The sequence below is a fragment of the Fragaria vesca genome, linkage group LG3 (assembly GCF_000184155.1).
Source record: "Fragaria vesca subsp. vesca linkage group LG3, FraVesHawaii_1.0, whole genome shotgun sequence".
NCBI lineage: Eukaryota > Viridiplantae > Streptophyta > Magnoliopsida > Rosales > Rosaceae > Fragaria > Fragaria vesca.
The window spans coordinates 25,138,516-25,157,643 of record NC_020493.1 but is presented as its reverse complement, the minus strand read 5'-3'; the positions used below and the strand labels follow the sequence as shown (position 1 = coordinate 25,157,643).

Sequence of the window (19,128 nt, the reverse complement as noted above, 5' to 3'; positions counted from 1 at the left end):
AGAACAAATCGTATATGGTTCATACCTGACAGCTGCTTTGCGAGGAAAATGATATCAAGAGAATTTTAGATGGAAAATGCTTCAGTTCTCCAGTTCTTCTCGAGCCAATATAGAAGGGGTTCTTCTCAACTGGAGTCATAAAAAAACATGTTTTAGCAGGGACAATTTGGTCAAACGAATTCGCAATAATTGCAGGACATTGGTGGCAAAGAGAATCCCGAGGGTGGGTGGAAGGAAGCAGTTTCCGTCCAAGTTTCTTTTCACAAAGGAAGCACTTTCCTTTCCTGCATTTTTTCCTTTTGCTTCCAAACACAGGAAAGTAATCACTTTACTTTCCCAAATCTTTGGTTCCATGAAACAAACAAGGCCTTTGTTTCTGGAAGGTAAACATTTATCAAGCTCTTTAGTAACCAAAAGAAGAAAGCTTTCTAGGTGTTCCTCGTTATGATCTTTCTGAATCCTGATATTCTTCTAGTAGGCTTTCAGTTGGTCTTCTAGTAGGCTTTCAGTTGGTTAAAAGTGTTATGTTTTCCGAAATGGCTCGTATTATGCCTTGTTAATTTTTTTTTCTTTTCATCATGTGCAGTTATAGTTTCTAGGAATCTTGACCCCTTTGTAAACCTTTAATTGAGTGTTGGTTGATCATCGTAAGTGTAAGACGCCGATCAACAATAACAAGATTGCTAGGTTTCATTGTATCTATAAGACTAATTTGTATTAACCCCTTTGCACACAAGTAATAGGGGCAAATTAAATATAATCTGAAAGATAGCGTTGTTACAACATATTTTGAAGTATGAACTCTTTTAAATTGTCATAATCCAGTGACCTATATTTCCCAAATATCCAACATTGATTCCATTAGAGTGGTGCATCAAAGACATGTTGCGTTTGGTATCGAAAGGTCATTTTGTGGTCTAAATGCTACTGCACCTGATATAGTTATGGTTTGAAATAGAGACCAAGACAATTGTGATCTAGTGACACCGCCATCTTCACTCTTGCCCTCAAAAAATAAAAACCCTAGTCACTATATATACCCTATAAAATTGTTTGGAAATTAATTTCATCCCCTCTAACACTTTAAATTAAGTAGTGAAATGAGAGCGAAATAACACATAATTTATCTCATTTGAAACTATACTAATCATACATATTTGTTCGTTCGAAAACACACACCTTAAGTTCCTGGATGGACCAGTTTCATTTTAACCTATATCAAATTACAGTTAGTGTCGAGGTGAACATAACAGTAACAGACCGACTCAAACCCAATTAATCAGGTCAGACGGTCAAACCGCCGACGCATGCCCATTATATATCTCGGACCGGAGCTGTCAAAAGATCTAGGAGCACACACATTAATTTGTTTGACCATAGCTCCCATAATTTTTGACAGAGACATACCTACCAGTCGTCCAGTCCCCTACACAGAGAATCCCAAAACCCTCGTGACATCACTCGCTACGTAATCAAACCTCCAATCTCACACTCCAGCCCACATCCCCGGGCCCCACTCTAAAAATCTTGCGCCTCAAGCCACACACCCATTCCACAATTCCAAGAGAAGCCCAACTCTCTCAAAACTTCTATAAATACCCCGAAAACCCTCTCCTCTCCACAATAGTCGATTCATTTTCTCATTCACGTCTTCCTCCTTACTTTTCGCGCTTCTCCGTTTTCCCATCAAAAATGTGTCCCACCGGCCGGACCCTGACATCTTCGTCCTCGTTCTCCGACCTCCGCCCCGCATTCGACATCCTCGACGCCGACCGCGACGGCAAGATCAGCAAGGACGACCTCCGCGCCTTCTACGTCGGATTCTCCTCCTCCGGCGCCGACGAGAGCCTCATCCGCGCCATGATGTCCGCTGCCGACTCCAACTCCGACGGCTTCGTCGAGTACCACGAGTTCGAGCGCGTCCTCGCCTGTCAGAACCCCTCCGGCGTCATGGAGGACGTGTTCAAGGTCATGGACCGCGACGGCGACGGCAAGCTCAGCCACGAAGACTTGAAAAGCTACATGAACTTGGCCGGGTTTCCGGCCAGCGACGACGACATTGCGGGGATGATCAAATTGGGCGGCGGAGATGAAGCTCAAGGCGTGGACTACGCCGGGTTGCTGAAGATCCTGGCCGTTGATCAAGCCAGCTAGAGTCGGTAGAGTCTTTGTTAAATACATGTGATTTCCAGCTGTGGAAGTAAGATGAAATTATTAGGATTTTTCGAGGTGAAATGGGAAACAAAATTATTGCTGTTGTTTGAATCTGAATCTGATTCCAAAAACAAAACAAAACAAAGTTTCTGGCTGTGTTTTATTTCTGGGTCGGTTTTGTTACAATTTTTGTTTGTTAGCTAATTCTTCTTGGGTGGCTCCAAACATGTATTGTAGAAAAATGGAGAGCATCTTTTTGGGATTTTTCTTGTACCTCATCATATTCGATTTTGTGTCATGAAATGCAGAACGTCGATTTTGTTTGAATTTCGACCTCAGAAATTGCATTGGTGTAGATCAATCCAGGTATTCTTGTCTACTGTAAACATAGGACATCAATTGGGAGATGTGATATATTGAGTTTGAAGTGTCGAGCATAATCGAGGCGTGTTGTTTATTTAGCTTTTACTAGGAAGTGTCGTTAGAAAACACATAGAGCTTGTTTAAAGCACGATCGCAACAAATTTCATCATAGACCGGAAGTTGCTTGGAAAAATGCTTCATTGACTAATATATTAGATAGTTTATGAACATGTAGACATGACGTTTGGTATTTTCCGTGAGCACATCGGAAAATGATGCGAATATAAGTTTGTATTTTTGATGAAGTTTTGCACAACATAAAGATCTAGTTAATTTGATGAGACGTGCTTAAATTGTCAAATCCACCTTATACAGAACAAAAGACACTAATCAAACTCCAAAAGACATTTTAGCCATTGAGCAATTCTGTTAGGACATTCATATGAACTGAATAGTGATCAGAAATTTAGATGGTAAGCTATAATCCAAATATACTTGTCTGATAAATGACTACCAAAGAAGCAGCTGTCACTTGTTCCTCCAAATAAATGTATTAAAGGTGCCTCTACAACCCAAATAAACTACATTTCCCTACCGATTGTTTTTATCGACATACAGCTTATTATTTTAGATATATTTGATACAATTTAAGTAAACAGTACAGGTCCAAGAAATGGGATAATCGAAAGGGAAAAACAACAGGAAAGCGAAAACTAGAAATGGAAATGGAGGACCAGATATAGAAAGCAAAAACTGGTCAAACTAATTTTGGCTCTCTATCTCTGTACCAGTCAGACTTGAACGAAGATTTTAATGCTATATATCACAGTTGCAAGCTGTTTGAGAATTTACGTCATTCTTATGTTTTAAAGACAAAATTCGTCAATCATCGTCTGAAGTCGTCTAATTTGCTCTAAAATTTGAGAAACATATGTTATAATTGTCGTCTAAGAGGCTACTTTGAAACTAAAAGATTCTTCTAATTGCTCAAGTTTAAGAGTCTTTATGTCTTTCTAAAACATTGACTTATTTGAAAAATGAAAAAATTATGAATCAGATGCAACACAAATGGAAGAAGTCAAAAATTAGATACGAGTGAAATGAAGAGAAAAGTAATCGGAAATGGAATGATTCTAAACCCATGTCCTCCCTATTTATCAAATGAAAGGGTTATTCATGTATTAAATGCACTAAATCATTCTCATACATACATATATCATATATGTCGGTGATAACAGAAAAATATGCAAGTGTAAACGTACCACGAAATCCATATCCATTTCAGTTTTTAACCAATCTACCGACAAATATTGGTAGGTAAAACCGTAAATGTCTCCCAAGGAAAATATACATACAAGGAACGATGAAAATTCGTCGGCACCCCATTATACGAAACCCAGGTAGCGGCTCACCGCTGTTCAAATTCACCGGCTTTTGCTTTCAGTTTCCAAAATTTCGTAATCCGCAACAATGATGCGGCTCTACAATGGCTTCCTCGACATTCTAAAGATTCAGAAGTTCCGGAGAATCGTGTCATATACTGGCTTCTACTGCTTCACTGCGGTCTTGAGCTACGCTTACACAAGCAACACGTAAGTCATTCTGAATCCCTCAGCACGTATCGAACTGACAAATTCTTAACAATCTCCATCTGGGTTTTGCAGAACTAGAGCTGGGTTCTCCAGAGGTGACCAATTCTATGCGTCTTACCCGGCTGGAACTGAGCTCTTGACTGACCAAGCTAAGGTCTGTAGAGTAACTGTGATTTTTTTGGCTTTTGGGTTTGGATGTGTTTGATTTTGGTTGGTATTGGGTTAGTGTTGGATTTGATACTTGAATGTTTGGTTTTGTTTCCAGTTGTATAAAGCAGCACTTGGTAATTGTTTTGAAACTGAAGAATGGGGTCCTATTGAGTACTGCATCATGGCTAAACACTTTGAGCGCCAAGGCAAAGGGCCTTATGCTTACCATGCTGTAAGTTACTTAGTTCTACTTGATTATCGTCCAGTTTTTCAGTTGAATGATTTGGATAATGACATTTGTTATCTTGAATTCATGGTCATATATATGTAAGTATGTAACTATCTGCCTCAGCATTTCAGAAGTGTTACCTCTCATGATTCATGAACAAATTGGTTAAAGCATTCATATGGTTACAACTTTGTGTGTTCTTCGTTTAAGTATTCTATTGTTCTGGACCCTTTATATGATTCTTCCCCCAACAATACTGACGATTTTTGTCAAGTGAATTATGTCAATTCCTCAAAGATTACTCTGAAAGTAACATGGAGTTTAGAATTAAACATTCTCCTAGGTCCATTAGAAAGGAGTTTGCTCATAAGTTGCTCTTTAACTTGTGCGTTTTACTGACATGTTTGCAGCAGTACATGGCACATCTTCTGTCTCTTGGACAACTTGATGGAAGTGGCTAGAAGGGTAATTTGTTTTTCCAGAAGATGAGCAGGAGATCTTGTGACAACGTTCTCTATGAACTAGCAGATGAATAACTGATGTACAGACTTCCTTTAATATATTTTGTATACACTTGATTGTGCTCAGTATACCTATTGTTGAATGAGTGTATTGCTAAACAAGGGGTTTCCCTTCGTTTCAGATTAAGGAGACTTTGATACAACTTTAATTGTTGTGGTCTTCTATTTTATCACACTGCATACAATTTAATCCATCTGTAGTATGTGAAAACGAAGTTGTCATCTACATTTCATAGTAGAATGAGCAATTAAATTTAGGATAGTAACGTGACTGACGTCAAAGAGGCATCATCTCATAACAGTGTGGGCAATATACTTTCAAGAGACTAAACGTAACTAAAATCCATCATCTCCTCCTCTTGGGAGTAGTGGCAGTTTGAACCTAGCTTTAGTCTTTACTCTTTCCTCCAAGGACCAATCTGGGGGTTCTTAAATGCCTTCATTACAGAAGCAGTATCACTCTGACGATGGTCATGAGCTGAGCTTGCTTCTTTAATTGCTTTTTACTACTTTTGTGATATCTCTGAAGAGCTTGTTCTGCTGAAAATGGAGTCATGCTGCTGCAACATTCATTGCCTCCTGCTCTGGAATTGATGCAATCTTGACCGCTGAGATGGCCAATGTGAGTAGTAGTTGGCCTCTATATTGTGTATTGCTTCCTCTTTACTTTGTGCAGTGTGCATACAGTTGAGTGAAAGTTTAAGTCTTTGAGCCATTTCTTTATAGCTACTTTAGCAAGGAACTGGCTGGGAGTGCTTTGGCTGGGAGGAAGAAAGAAGAAAGGAAGGACGTTTCATAGGTCTTGATCCGTCTTAGAGATAGCTGAAGCTGCAATTTTTCAGGTAGGGTGGTTACAAATTAGTTTGTCTTAGGACTTTTGAATTTATGCTTATAGACAATAGATTGAAGTCTTCTAGACTTGAGGTATGTCCTTTGCAGACTGGAAATTGCTTAGGATCTGAAGCTTTTGGGTTAGAAAAGAGAGAATAGAAAGATTAGTTTCTGTTCAGTAAATTGTCTGAGCTGTTTTGGGGTTCAATTTTTGTCAGGACTTAGGACTCCGTTTGACTTGAAACTTTGTACTCTTGTTCTTCCATATGATTACTCTTGATCTTGAAAATTTGGTGTTGTTTGATAAGGTAGATAAGTTATGGTGATTTTCTGAAGTTAAGTGCTCTGTGCTGAAATTGTGTTTGTGTTATGCAGTGTTGCTGTTTTGAATTCGAATTTGATTAGGATTTAAGATTCGGTTTGGCTTGAAATTGCCGCCAAGATAGAGAAGCACTAGCTGCTAGTTGGAAGAAACAATGCCGAGAATCACTAACAGAAACAAAAACAAAAACAAAGCAACGGTGAGAAGAGCATCCACATCCCTTTCATTTCATGTTGGTGGTGTTGAGGAGGAGGAGAATGGGCCTACCTTCTTCAAGATCATAAAGCCTGGATTCAACACTAAGCATCTAGTAAGTAATTTCAATCCCTACCATCTCTTCGATTTCATGAATTTTGCTCTGAATATTATTGCTGTTTTGATATCACCAGATCATTTATGTACGAATATGTCTGTGTCTGTGTGTCATGGTCTCTCTGTTTTGGGGCTGTGCAAAAACATATCTGATTAGGATCTAGGACACAATATCAGGGATCCCTACAAATTAACTGGAGCTGAGGCCAAGTACAAGATTTTGCTACTGTTTTATGGGTGAAAAATACATTGCTTAAGAGGGATTTTCTCTTGTTTAATATCGAAGTTTTTGTTGTTTCCTATTCTTGATGTTGTAAGCATACTTAGTTTCTAGCATGTCATGGAGGTACTTAGCATTTAATTTTTCAGTAAAATGTGCAGCATACCGTCTGTATGAATATAAAGAAATATGGGGTGAAATGATAGAAATGATAGAAATCGAAACAAAATCAGGCTATATTTATTTTTTAAAATTTTTTTGGGGTTTTATTTATTGATGATGGAAGTGACTTCTTTATCTTTTTGGTGATCATGAACCACATGGTTATGAGATACTTTAGGTAATACTTGGCTGTTAACTCATGATATTTGTATACTGAAGTTTTACTCTTTTCCTCTGTACTTGCATCTTGAAGAGAATCCCACCTGCGTTTCGGAAGCATGTATCACATGAACTCACTACGAGGGCAATCTTGAAATTGGAGAAGTCATCAGAATCTTCCTGGACTGTTATAGTAAGTAAAACAGGAAGGGACATATACTTGAAGGATGGCTGGCAGGAGTTTCTAAGAGATAACTCCCTAGGTGATTCTGAGTTCTTAGTGTTTAGGTATGACAAACACATGCATTTCACAATTAATATTTTTGACAAGAACTGTGTCGAAAGAGTGAATATCGCCAACCTCAGAACAAGTGAAGCATCCACCTTTCCAGACAGTTCTGAAAGGCCTTTGGCAAGACCACCAACAGGTAATAACTCTAGTGTAACGTGATGTTGTTATTAACATATTACTAGTTGGATTAAATCATGTCTCTGCTAATGTATGTGTGTATGTGAAGTTGCAGGTAATCATCGATATGAGTTGTCTGCGGAAGCTGCTAAGGGGCTTAAATCCGAAGGTATTTAATTTAGGCATTACAACATTGTTGGGTTCATTAACATAATTGGCCAGTTAGCTACATAGCTTAAGTTGTTGGATTTAAGAAGTTGTTTAAAAACATATTACTACTGGAACCCATAACTCATCTCTTCTATGCTTTATTGTGTACCTAAAACTGCAGGTGAACACCTTCCAAGACTTGCAGCTGCTGCAGCTTTCAGATCCAAATTTCCCTATTTTACAAAAGTTCTTAAAAAATCGAGGATGGTGGTAAGTAACATTTATCAAGCCTCTTCTATTCTTTATGATTTTCTTTAATATCAACTATAAACCTTAAGCTGCAAATAGAAACTTTTTGGCTCTCTCTCTCTCTCTCTCTCTCTCTCTCTCTCTCTCATTGGTTGTCAATGATGCAGGCAATCCCCACACGCTTCTATAAGGAGATGGTTCCTTCAAGAAATTTTGATAAAATTTTCCTGACGACTTCAAAGGGAAAATTCACAGTGACGCTTTATACTTGCGCTGATACAATGATGTTGTCTGGAGGGTGGTCTTCCTTTAGAAATGATAACCAACTCCAGGTTGGTGATATGTGCATCTTTGAGCTTGTCAAAGAAAACACCATGAAGGTTCACATTTTCCGAAACTGATTATCTTTAAGCTACTGTGGAAAGATTGGTACTTTAAGCCGTAAGCTAAGGATTTCTTTCTCATCTGACTGAGATATGCCAGTGGTGTAGTAATGGCTTTAAGAAGTACTGTATTGAGGAGTATGCATTTATCGCATTAAGGATTTCTTTCTCATTTGACTGAGACATGCCAGTAGTATAGTACTGGCTTTAAGAAGTGTTGTATTGAGGAGTATGTGTTATGCGTATCAATAGTTGAATATTAACTAGCTCACCATTATTTATATGGATGCATCTTCAAAACATGTAAAAACAAAAACTGCATATAATGAAGTATTGAGGGCTTCAATTGTCTCACCCTTAGATTTACATCCAACGGTGATTGGCATTGATTTCCTTGGCATGTGAACACTATTGGTGCAATACATGCCTGATTAACCATTATTTTATCAAACTAGCAAATCCAGTATGAATCATTAACTACTACAAATGGAATACAGGCCATGGCATTATATTTTGAAAGATTTCAACATTCTAATCGTTAAATGCAAGAACAAGAATGTTGCTCAACAGCTCACTTCCATGGATTACAAATCGCTAGTTTCAGAACAAATTGTAAAGCAATAAGGAGGAAAACTGGAGATGCTGCCATAAGGGGGAGGGCACAGAGCTCTATACCCCTTAAGGTGCTCAGAATAAATCAATCCTCCCTTCCTCTACAAATCTCTTTACTGCTTTATAACGCACAAAGCATAAAACATCAGGCTCCATTTCGAAAGGCTCCTCCAAAGGTCTCTGATTCGCCCTGTCACATGGACATTGAAACCAGTAAGTGCAAGAAAAGAAACAGCGCTTCCGATAGAAGTATAAGTTTATGATCCATCACTCGCCTGTTATCTGATGGTTCATCTTCATTGTCCTCAGGCTGGATATGTCCAAGATAGTGATTTGTTTTGCATACAACAAACATGTCTAATTGAAGTTTTGCCACTGTAAGCCAAAGATAAAGGATAATGTATCATGTATCAAAATTCAGAAGCCGAATCCGTAAGAGTTTCAACTATATGCTTTACAGAAAAAGGCATATCAATTCTGCGATGAGGTGTATGGTGGTAGTTCAGCACTGTAACTGACTTTAAAGAAAAGACTATCTATTCCAGATGCCAACAGAATATAAACTCAGTGTTCTCACATGAGTTGGGCATACAAAGATTTCAAACGACTCATGCAATGTTCCTCTGATAAAGTTAGGAAATGCAAACCAAAAGCATTGAAATAAGATCAGTCTAGGTATGGTTGGATGGATGAATAGGTAGAAAGAAGGCTTTACTGCATATATCTTGTCCCATGCAGTAGTTTGTAACTGGTTTCCCTCTCACTCAAGCTAATGCAACAGTATCAATTGTGCCAGATTTTTCCTCGGCACAATGTCCACCACCAATTTGATTATAATAGTTACCAAATAAGTTGGATCTGAAGTAACATGGATATCCTGAACTGATCATAAATCTAAGTGTATAAAGTAGAGTCTAAGAAAAGAGCAAAAAGAATCTAAGCATTGACTAAAGCACTGGCCGCAATATCTATAGAAAATGAAGCTGATAGATACCAAATCACACACACACATGCATAACAGAAAACACAAAGATGCATGAAACCTGGAAAGAAGATATTGTGAGTACCCATGTCATTCTCTTCACTGATCATGGATTGCTGGAATATAGACTGGTAGTTATTACCCAATTTTGACAGAACACTCTCTTCAAGATGCTTCTCCAAATCAACAAGACACCTATTACCAAAGAAACACCATACCACAATGATAAGCTTTCACCAAAAGAATACAAACTAATAAAGCAGCAAGAGTCCTCACATTTTTGCAAACGCCTTCTGTTTAGAGAGACGGTTGTAGAGTTCAGCAGCAGCTAAGATGTGAAAGATGTATTTCTCAATCTGTAAAAGAAAGTCACTCGAAAGTAAATAACAAGAAAGACTAACATCTAAACCTGTACAAGATGTTTCCGCAGCATTTATGCGATTACTACTGCTTATAACCATGCAAGCCAGAATTGTCAAAACGACTTTGTTTTTAGCAAATGATTATCAAGCACACGCAAAAAATGAAGACTTGCTTTGAAATGCAAAATGAGAAACACACGGAAACACAACAAGAGAGCAGACAGCCCCACCTTCTGCAGCCGAATTCGAAGATAAGATCTCAACAAGAACTGAGTCCTGTCCAAATCCATCTGGTAGAGTGGATCAATACCAGATTGAGCATCTTGCACTACATTTTCTTCCTGTAAATGACACACCCAATTGGGATCAAACAATATCACTCCCACAAAGAATACACAAAAATTAATCTACTTGTGTACCCAATTCCAATTCAACCTAATTCACATCCATAACTAAAAAGACACCAACTTTTTACTTAAGCTACCATAAAATTTGTCACAGCAATTCACCCACAATAAGTGCAACCTAACTGAGACCCAATATTCGATTTGTATCATAAATTCCAAACCAAGATTGAATTTTCAAAAACCAAGCAACAAAACTAGTGCTTCTTTAACATTTTCAAAGTTGAGGGAAACTCAACTCACCACCAATTCGCCTGGCAATCAAATCAGTCTCGAATTTCAAAATCTCCGGCGACGCCTTCTCGTGCCGCCATGCCCTCTTCAGAAGCTCCACGTCCGTCGTCAGAATCAACGTCTCGTACTCCACCGTTGACCCTTCTCCTCTGTCTCTCCCGTCCATCTGATCCGATTACCAATTTCATCTCCTTTCTTCGCTAAAACAGTCCGCTTTTCCTGTTTTAGGTTCTCTCCGTTTTAATTCTTGGGCCTCATCGCTGGGTTTTCCCTTTGGCCTTGTCCCTAATGAAGTAATTCATTATCAAAAAAACAGGTTGAGCGGGAAGAGTAGAATAGAATTGGCGCTAAAAGTTAAATATACTTCTAAGATATGGTTTTGTATGATCGAGGACCTATATACTTTCAGCTTTTCATAATGATCTTTGTAAAAGCACTTTCAAGATATGGTTTTTGGAGATAAATGGAGAAGAGGAAAAGCTAAGTTACATCCATGCATGTATAATAAGTTTCAAGACTGAACTTGCTTTATACGAGAGGATGTGTGGTAGATGGATACAAATTAAAACCCAACTAAAACATTTTAATCATCGCATAGCTTTATATCTGCGACTTTAGGGAAGCTAGCTAGTTGGTGTGAGAAACTCAGAAACAAGATATTAGATATGAAAAGAGAAGGCAGGATTATAAAGGTAGTCTTGGAGGGAATGAATGTTAGGATTGTTACCATTTGATCATCCTGTTGATGACAACTATAAGCATCCCTTACTCAAATTCTTTGTTTTCTTTTTGTATTACTGTTTTGAATTTAAAGCGCAGATAGATTAGTACGTGTATGTGGGTTTAAAGTGGTGATGGTGTATAGATGATTAGATGATTATCATGCACTGGGCTCTGAGCGCGCAGCTCTATAGAGCTGCTTTTTGGTCGACAATGCCGCCTACAAAGTAGTATCTGATATCTAATATCTTGTTTGAGGGATCGATTATCTGAATTTGCACCTGGAGATCTGGTTGTTGGGCTCTCTCTGTTTGAAACTGGTATGGGAGCTTTTACTGAGCATTGGATTTGGTCTGATCGTTTGTTTGGTTAATTGGTCCGGCCATCATGGCGACGCGCCGATCTGCTATGGTCAGCAAAGAGCTGCCACTGTGGTTTCCTCCTTGCTGCTGCGAGGGACTCGGGATGGTTTGGACTCGCCTGGTTTGAGTTCTCTTGTTGACCATTGTTAGATGGTTTTCAGAATCCTATTAAAGCCATCTAAAACTCAAGTTTGGAACTTATTCCATAAAGAGACAAACACACATGCATGCATATATTTAAGAACACTTCAATACATTATGTATACTTAAGTTATCCTATCTGCCTTGACTGCTATCTGCAATGATGACACCATTGTGATGAACTTCTGTATTGGCTGCACACACGAACAAGAGATGGATGCAGGTCTTCTGTGTCTCTGTATCAAGCAGCACTATGGGAATGCCAAAACTCAATGCCAAACGATAAAGAACACAGGGACTTAGTCTCCTTTATATAGTGATCACAAAACCGGATTCAATTCCATAACCAAATCCTTATTGTACTCAATGTTAACAACTGCATAGGCATAATCCTATCACAATACTAATTCGAATTGCATTTAGGTTAAATGCAATGAACCTCTATGTAATCCAACTGATATACAACTTGGATTACTTCTCTGAAACTGAGTTAAAGATTTAAGCTTCTTGTTATTCAATCCATGTTCAATATGAAACTGACCATAATGTTTGACAGATGTGTTTAAGTCCAAATCAGTTCCAACAATCTCCCACTTGGACTAACACTATCTGCAAACTAATCAATGAACATTTCAATGTAAAAACAACAACTAAAGAGCGCGCTGAAGCAAAAGAAAACTTATAGTTCATTCAGCTTTGTCAATATGCAGCATCTGCTGCAGAACCAAGAACCATAGAAGATAAAAATAATCAACATGGCTAGAGATCACATACAACAAACACTGCACTCACATAAGCTCATGAGTGATAGGGTGAGAATTTTTGACTTGTATATCTCCCTGAGATGTCAAACTCACAGTCCAAAAACTTAATGATTTCAAAACTTCATAAAATCCTATAGCAGCAAAATACCAAAATACTGGACTAAAAATAGTAATTGCTTACTGAAATGACATTATGTTATATATATGTATAAATTATCAACTAGTCCAGTCACAACACACAACTAAATTTCAAAAATAAACAACAGTATCTGAAAATACCTCGAGACTTTATTGATCACTGAAAAATGAATTACAAGAGCTTGTGTGAATTGAAATTACAGCTGGAAAAAACACCCTAATACAAATCACTATAAAAATAAAAACTGTAAACCAAGATGAGCTACTGCAAACTCCCACTGAACTCAAGAACTTAAGTTTGGAAGAATTCTCATATTCTCAACATGCTTCTGAAAACTCGAAATAGAAAGAGCTTTTGTAAACGGATCAGCTAACTGAGACTCAGTGCCTATATCTAAAACTTCAATCTCACCAAACTTCACTCTTTGTCTAACACTGTAGTACTTCAAACAGATATGCTTAGAATTATTAGACCTTTTACTGTTCTTACTGAAAAACACTGCAGCCTCATTGTCACAATAAATTTTCATTGCATCTGAAACAATATGGCTCAACACTTTAGTATAAAGCAAGAAATTTCTAATCCAAAGTCCTTGATAGACTCCTTCATATACAGCAATAAACTCAGCCTGCATTGTGGATGTCGAAATTAACTTTTGTTTTTCAGTTTTCCAAGCTACAGCACCTCCAGCTAGCATAAATACATAACCTGAGGTGGACTTATTCGAATTTGGAAAATTACCAGAAAAATCTGAATCTATATAACCTAATAATTCAAGCTTATCAACTTTTCTATAGACCAACATGTGAGATTTAGTCTTCTGCAAATATCTAAGAACCTTTTTCCCTGCAACCCAATGTTCTTGAGTAGGTGTAGATTGAAACCTGGACAAAATTCCTACTAAAAATGCTTAGTCTGCTCTAGTGCAAACCTGTGCATACATAAGGCTACCAACGAGTTGTGCATATGGTTTGCTTTCCATAGGAGTCATCTTCCCCCCATTTTTAGAAATTTTGGACATTTTGTCACCTTTTGACAGAGGGGCATCACTTGTGTTACAAGTTTCCATATGAAATGTCTTCAAAACTTTATGAATATAGTTTTGCTGAGATAAGCCTAAAACCCCCAGTTTTCTATCCCTCTTAATTTCAATTCCCAAAACAAAAGAAGCCTCACCTAAGTCTTTCATATCAAAGTTACTGGAAAGAAAAGACTTTGTTTCATTCAGCAATTTGACACTGCTACTAGCTAAAAGAATATAATTGACATACAATATCAAGAAAATAAATCCATGCTTTGTATTCTTAATGTATACACATTCATCAACTATGTTTTCTGTAAAGCCAAAAGAGGTCACAACTGAATCGAACTTTTTGTACCATTGTCTTGAGGCCTGTTTTAAACCATAGATTGATTTCTTAAGTCTGCATACATGATCTTCCTTTCCTGGTTTCACAAAACCCTCAGGTTGCTTCATATAGATAAATTCTTCTAATTCTCCATTTAAAAACGCAGTTTTAACATCCATTTGATGAAGTTCCATATCATAATGTGCCACAAGTGCCATTATAATTCTAAATGAATCTTTAGTGGATACAAGAGAAAAAGTTTCATTATAATCTATGCCTTCTTGCTGTGTAAAACCCTTAGCTACCAACCTAGCTTTGTGTCTTTCTACATTACCATTTGCATCTCTTTTTGTCTTCTAAACCCACTTACAACCAATTGCTTTATGGTTAGGGTCTGGTTTCACTAAATCCCAAACTTGGTTCTTAGACATAGAGTCTAGTTCTTCCTGCATAGCTACGTTCCATTTTTCTATCTCATTTGAATTTTGAGCTTCCTTAAAACTTAATGGATCATCATCTTCTGCGAGTACATCCTGTTCTTGCAGATAAACATAGTAGTCACTGTTTTCACCATAAACAGGTTTTCTTGGTCTGTCTGATCTTCTTAATGGAGGTTGTACTAAATCCTGAGGTTCTAAATTTTGAGGTTGGGCTTGGTCCGGATTTACTTGAGGCTCTAAGATTTCTTCTGCATTATTAATGTCAGGCTCAGGAGCTACAGCTCCTGCATTATTGTTATTTTGATTTTGAATGAATGCTTCAGTCATTACTGTGTCCGAAACTAAAGGTAAAGTGTTTACTAAATCCTCATTCTCAACAATTTCATCAAACTCTAAGGATAAATCCTCAAAATTCGAATTACTATATGCTTTATCCAGAAATTTTGCACTACTGGTTTCCATAATTCTTGTCGAGCTATGAGGTGTATAAAACCTGTAGCCTTTAGATTTTTCACAGTAACCAATAAAATTACAGCTAACAGTTTTAGGACCTAATTTTTCAGTTAACTCATCAGGAATTTTGCCTCAGCTTTACATCCCCACACATGGCAGTGATGCAAACTAGGCTGCCTACCACACCATAACTCAAATGGTGTCTTTTCTACAGCTTTTGAGGGTGAATATTGCAAAGATAATTTGCAGTCTTAAGTGCTTCACCCCACAAAAATTGTCACACCCCAACTCAGATATTTTAAGAAAATATGGTTCTTTTCTGAGTAAAGATGTGAATAACTTCAACTTATCAAGGATAAGAAAACCTTGGACAAGTAAAAGTTATATAAGAACCCTTGAATCAGAGGTGACTTAATGAAGGAGTAAACTTTATTTCATAAATATTGTTCTTACAGCAAATAGGAAAGAAAGCTTATAAACTAAGCTTTATTACACAAATAGAAATTTAAAACAAAACAGCAAGCCATAGTTTACTCCTCCTAGACTTCATCCCTTCTAGGTATTAAGTTTTTATCCCTCAAAGAGTAACATTTGCACAAATTCATAAAGGGGTGAGCCATAAACTCAGTAGAGCAAATCTCATGTCATTTCAATAAACAAATAGTGTATGCACATATATAGATTAAGTTTTCAAATTGGTACTCTTGCACTATCCTTGGTCACCAGTGTCTTCTTGCCATAATAGAGATCATTTTATCAATTTGAAATTGAAAGGGCTTCTCTTCCTGTTTGTATACAAAAGGCTGACATAGCTGGTCCCTTTCAACTGATAGACTCAACCCCATAACTTTATTCATTCAACATAGGATCAAATAATAATATGATGTTGAGCTAAACATAATAACCATCTTTAACAAACAACATGTACAATTCCAAAGCAAGATAACAAGATTATAAAACAGAGAGATTCCCTATAACTTCCCCTACCTCAAACCTGTTTTACCAAAACTGAAATTTCACTATTAGATACTAGCTAGTACTTTGCTTCAGACCTCCATTAGTTTCTTTCTTCTTCTAACTTTTCTCTATGTTTCTGAACTCTACTTTTTTTTATTTCCTCAGGTGAATACCTCTATTTATAGTAGGAAAAGTAATCAACCACCTGTAGCTTCCCTAGCCTATCTTAGTTAGACATTTATCATTCTAACTGTTAATTTGCTGCCACCTATTAATGTAAAAACACTTGAAGTTTATCTTCAAGTGCCAGTAGTTGTTGTTAAACTTGATGCCCAAGTTTAAGCTGCTCACTCAACAGGTAAATGCAATCCACAAGTTTGATTGAGGTTTTCAGACTTTCACTTGTGATTGGCTGCATGTAGTCATGTGTTAAGCATAAGCTAGCAAGTAGGTGAATCAGCATTTCAAATAAGACAAAGCAGCAATCCAAAAATAATGTAATAATAATTTTTTATTTTAGTTTGAGGTTTCACAAAAATATAGGTAAGCCTGAAGTACACATCATAGATCTAACCAAATTAAGCAAGGTTCTATTCTTTCTTTCTGCTACACCGTTTTGGGATGGATTATATGGGGTGCTATACTGTGCCTTTATGCCATGTTCTTGCAGAAATATTGCAAATGGTCCCTTTTGCTAGCCTACATTAGTATGCCTCCCATAAAACTCACCCCCTCTATCAGATCTTACACACTTAATTTTCATCTCTAATTGCAATTCAACTTCAGTTTTATAAATTTTGAATGCCTGCAATGCTTGAGATTTTTCTGAAAGTAAGTAAATGTAGCAGTACCTTGAGTAATCATCTATGGATGTAATGAAATAAAAATTCCCACATATGGTCTTATGCTTAAAAGGTCCACAGATATCAGTATGTATAAGTTCCAAAACCTTATGACATCTTGTTGCTGTAAGTTTTCTGGTTTTCGTCAACTTTCCTTTAAAACATTCAACACAATCATTCAAATCATCATAACACAGAGCAGGCAATACATTAAGTTTCTCAAGTGTTTTAAGTCTATTTTTTGATATATGGCTTAATCTTCGATGCCAAAGGTTTGCAGACTATTATTGAATAAAACTCTCTTAACTCCAACAACATTGTTATCAGTATTAGTTCCTGCATTATTTTCTATAGTTAATATCTCATTCTTAACAACAGTTGATCAATGTTTTTGATCACAATGGGCAGCGGGTCCTTGACCATGTACAATCTCCAGTGGCTGCACAACTTAACTCCAATGTGGAGAAAAGCATATCTAATAGTCATGAGGTTCATACTGGAGAGTCATTCCATACCGTGGAGGATCTTGCAATTGTAGCTTTTGTGAATAATGTTGTGGAAGGTGCAGCTTCTGAGTGCATTGAGCGTATTGCTGATCAGGTGATGATAGAAAATGACAACTCCACTGATGGAGTGGTAGAAGATGTGGACTCTGATGATTGTTTTGATGGTTATGATGTGGACAAAAATACTCCAAGTCGATCTTGGAAGGACAATACGAATGAAGATTGTGATACTAATGTTCTTACAAACCCGCCTCCGGGTTTTGGCTCACAAGATTTGAGGGCAGGCGTAGAGGTGGATGCAGTGGCACGACATGTTAATGGGGAAGACCTCGACGGTTTTATTCCTGTCTTGACAAAGTCACAACAAAAAGCTTAAGCAAAACAGAAAATGGCTGTGACTTCTAGCACCAGGAGTACTCCTTACCCCTCCCGGGTTCGTCAAAAGCCCCAAAAACTCCAATGAAGCTCCTTTCTTGGAATATAAGGGGAATTGGTAACTCTGATTCCTGTAATGAACTTTCAAATATTTGTCGTCAGTATCATCCAGATTTGGTATGTATTTCAGAACCGATGATTTCCTTTGATATAATTCCCTCTTCTTATTGGGTTTCTTTGAATTTGCGCCTTATTTCTATGAATGAAAGAGGTTCTCTTATTCCCAATATGTGGCTCCTGGGGGCACCACATATAGTTGCTTTAATAATTCTTTTGTCTGAGCAACAGATTACCATCCAGCTTGATATGGAAGGGGTGACATCTCAACTCTCTTTTATTTTTACGGCTACAACAGCTCGGAAACGTAAAAGTCTTTGGTCCGAATTATTGCAACTTCGGCAGAGTACTCTAGTTGCATGGATGGCAATTAGGGATTTCAACTCAGTTTTGGGTGCACATGAGTGCATGGGTGGGCAGCTGCCTATTCGTTCATCTTGTGAGGATTTTAGAAGTGTCACAGAACTTTGCAATTTCGCTCATATGGATACTACAGGGGCATTCTATACTTGGGCTAGAGGTCGTGGGAGCAATCATATTGAACGTCGCCTTGATCGCGCATTATGTGATACTTGCTGGAATGGTTCATGGCAAGAGTCAAGTTGTATTGCTATTCCCGAGTGGTTTCAGATCATAATGCTCTTTTGTTCTCGGCTAAAAAATCTTGTATTGGGGGACCGAAGCCTTTCAAGTTTCAATCAATGTGGCTTCTTCATTCTTCTTTTCAGGACCTTGTTGCAAATTGTTGGAGAAGCACGATGCCGGTTGGTTGCCCAATGCATATCACTCTGCAAAAACTTAAAGCTTTGAAGCTTTGCCTTAAGGACCGGAACCTCAACGTCTTTGGGAATGTTCATAGACAACTGGAAGAAGCTCGTGGTAAGCTAGCTAATATTCAATACACTATTTCTTCCAATGGGTACAATGAACAACTTTTCTCGGCTGAAGTCGAGGCAAAAACGGCTGTGCTTGAAGCAACCCGGCGTCAAGAAGCTTTTTGGCGGGACAAAGCTAAGGTCAAATGGCTAACAGATGGGGACAAATGCACAGCTTTCTTTCATGCATATGCTAGAAACAAGACAGCTAGAGCTACTATAAATTATCTTCATGATGGTCGTTCACTTCTAACTGATTTGGATGACATATCCAATCATGTGGTAACC

The 19,128-nt window shown here is 37.7% G+C and overlaps 5 protein-coding genes across 5 annotated transcripts in view; 4 read left to right on the top strand and 1 right to left on the bottom strand.

Moving 5' to 3' along the window:
- The first annotated feature begins 1,626 nt into the window (after nt 1-1,626).
- Nucleotides 1,627-2,481, top strand: LOC101303402 (calmodulin-like). The gene has a single exon (XM_004295018.1). The coding sequence runs from the start codon at nt 1,693-1,695 to the stop codon at nt 2,152-2,154; it is 462 nt and encodes a 153-aa protein (XP_004295066.1). The 5' UTR covers nt 1,627-1,692; the 3' UTR covers nt 2,155-2,481.
- A 1,409-nt stretch (nt 2,482-3,890) lies between these two features.
- Nucleotides 3,891-5,156, top strand: LOC101303101. The gene is made up of 4 exons (XM_004295017.1): nt 3,891-4,109; nt 4,182-4,263; nt 4,375-4,491; nt 4,899-5,156. Exons 1-4 carry the CDS (start codon nt 3,988-3,990, stop codon nt 4,947-4,949), a joined length of 372 nt encoding a protein of 123 aa, XP_004295065.1. The 5' UTR covers nt 3,891-3,987; the 3' UTR covers nt 4,950-5,156.
- A 1,160-nt stretch (nt 5,157-6,316) lies between these two features.
- LOC101309627 (B3 domain-containing protein Os11g0197600-like) lies at nt 6,317-8,224 on the top strand. The gene is made up of 5 exons (XM_004296188.1): nt 6,317-6,472; nt 7,110-7,443; nt 7,540-7,593; nt 7,756-7,844; nt 7,991-8,224. Exons 1-5 carry the CDS (start codon nt 6,317-6,319, stop codon nt 8,222-8,224), a joined length of 867 nt encoding a protein of 288 aa, XP_004296236.1.
- A 669-nt stretch (nt 8,225-8,893) lies between these two features.
- On the bottom strand, nt 8,894-11,071 carry LOC101309339 (DNA replication complex GINS protein SLD5-like). Its single transcript, XM_004296187.1, has 6 exons — nt 10,810-11,071; nt 10,393-10,503; nt 10,077-10,156; nt 9,862-9,995; nt 9,094-9,193; nt 8,894-9,008 (listed from the first exon to the last, which is right to left on the bottom strand). The coding sequence occupies exons 2-6, from the start codon at nt 10,450-10,452 to the stop codon at nt 8,894-8,896; spliced, it is 489 nt and encodes a 162-aa protein (XP_004296235.1). The 5' UTR covers nt 10,453-10,503; nt 10,810-11,071.
- A 7,652-nt stretch (nt 11,072-18,723) lies between these two features.
- Nucleotides 18,724-19,128, top strand: part of LOC101309044 — a 5,403-nt gene continuing 4,998 nt past the window's right edge. The window contains exon 1 of the mRNA XM_004296186.1: nt 18,724-19,122. Coding sequence (XP_004296234.1) covers nt 18,724-19,122 — 399 coding nt within the window. The remainder of the gene's footprint in view (nt 19,123-19,128) is intronic.

Excerpts from the sequence above, each read along its gene's own strand:
- LOC101303402 (XM_004295018.1), top strand. The coding sequence starts at position 1,693 with ATGTGTCCCACCGGCCGGACCCTGACATCTTCGTCCTCGTTCTCCGAC.
- LOC101303101 (XM_004295017.1), top strand. The coding sequence starts at position 3,988 with ATGATGCGGCTCTACAATGGCTTCCTCGACATTCTAAAGATTCAGAAG. Across the intron at positions 4,110-4,181 it reads TACGCTTACACAAGCAACAC|AACTAGAGCTGGGTTCTCCA; the intron begins GTAAGTCATTCT and ends TGGGTTTTGCAG. Across the intron at positions 4,264-4,374 it reads TCTTGACTGACCAAGCTAAG|TTGTATAAAGCAGCACTTGG; the intron begins GTCTGTAGAGTA and ends TTTTGTTTCCAG.
- LOC101309627 (XM_004296188.1), top strand. The coding sequence starts at position 6,317 with ATGCCGAGAATCACTAACAGAAACAAAAACAAAAACAAAGCAACGGTG. Across the intron at positions 6,473-7,109 it reads GATTCAACACTAAGCATCTA|AGAATCCCACCTGCGTTTCG; the intron begins GTAAGTAATTTC and ends TGCATCTTGAAG. Across the intron at positions 7,444-7,539 it reads TTTGGCAAGACCACCAACAG|GTAATCATCGATATGAGTTG; the intron begins GTAATAACTCTA and ends GTGAAGTTGCAG.
- LOC101309339 (XM_004296187.1), bottom strand. The coding sequence starts at position 10,452 with ATGGATTTGGACAGGACTCAGTTCTTGTTGAGATCTTATCTTCGAATT. Across the intron at positions 10,157-10,392 it reads TTCGAATTCGGCTGCAGAAG|ATTGAGAAATACATCTTTCA; the intron begins GTGGGGCTGTCT and ends TTTCTTTTACAG. Across the intron at positions 9,194-9,861 it reads TCACAATATCTTCTTTCCAG|TGGCAAAACTTCAATTAGAC; the intron begins GTTTCATGCATC and ends TTTGGCTTACAG.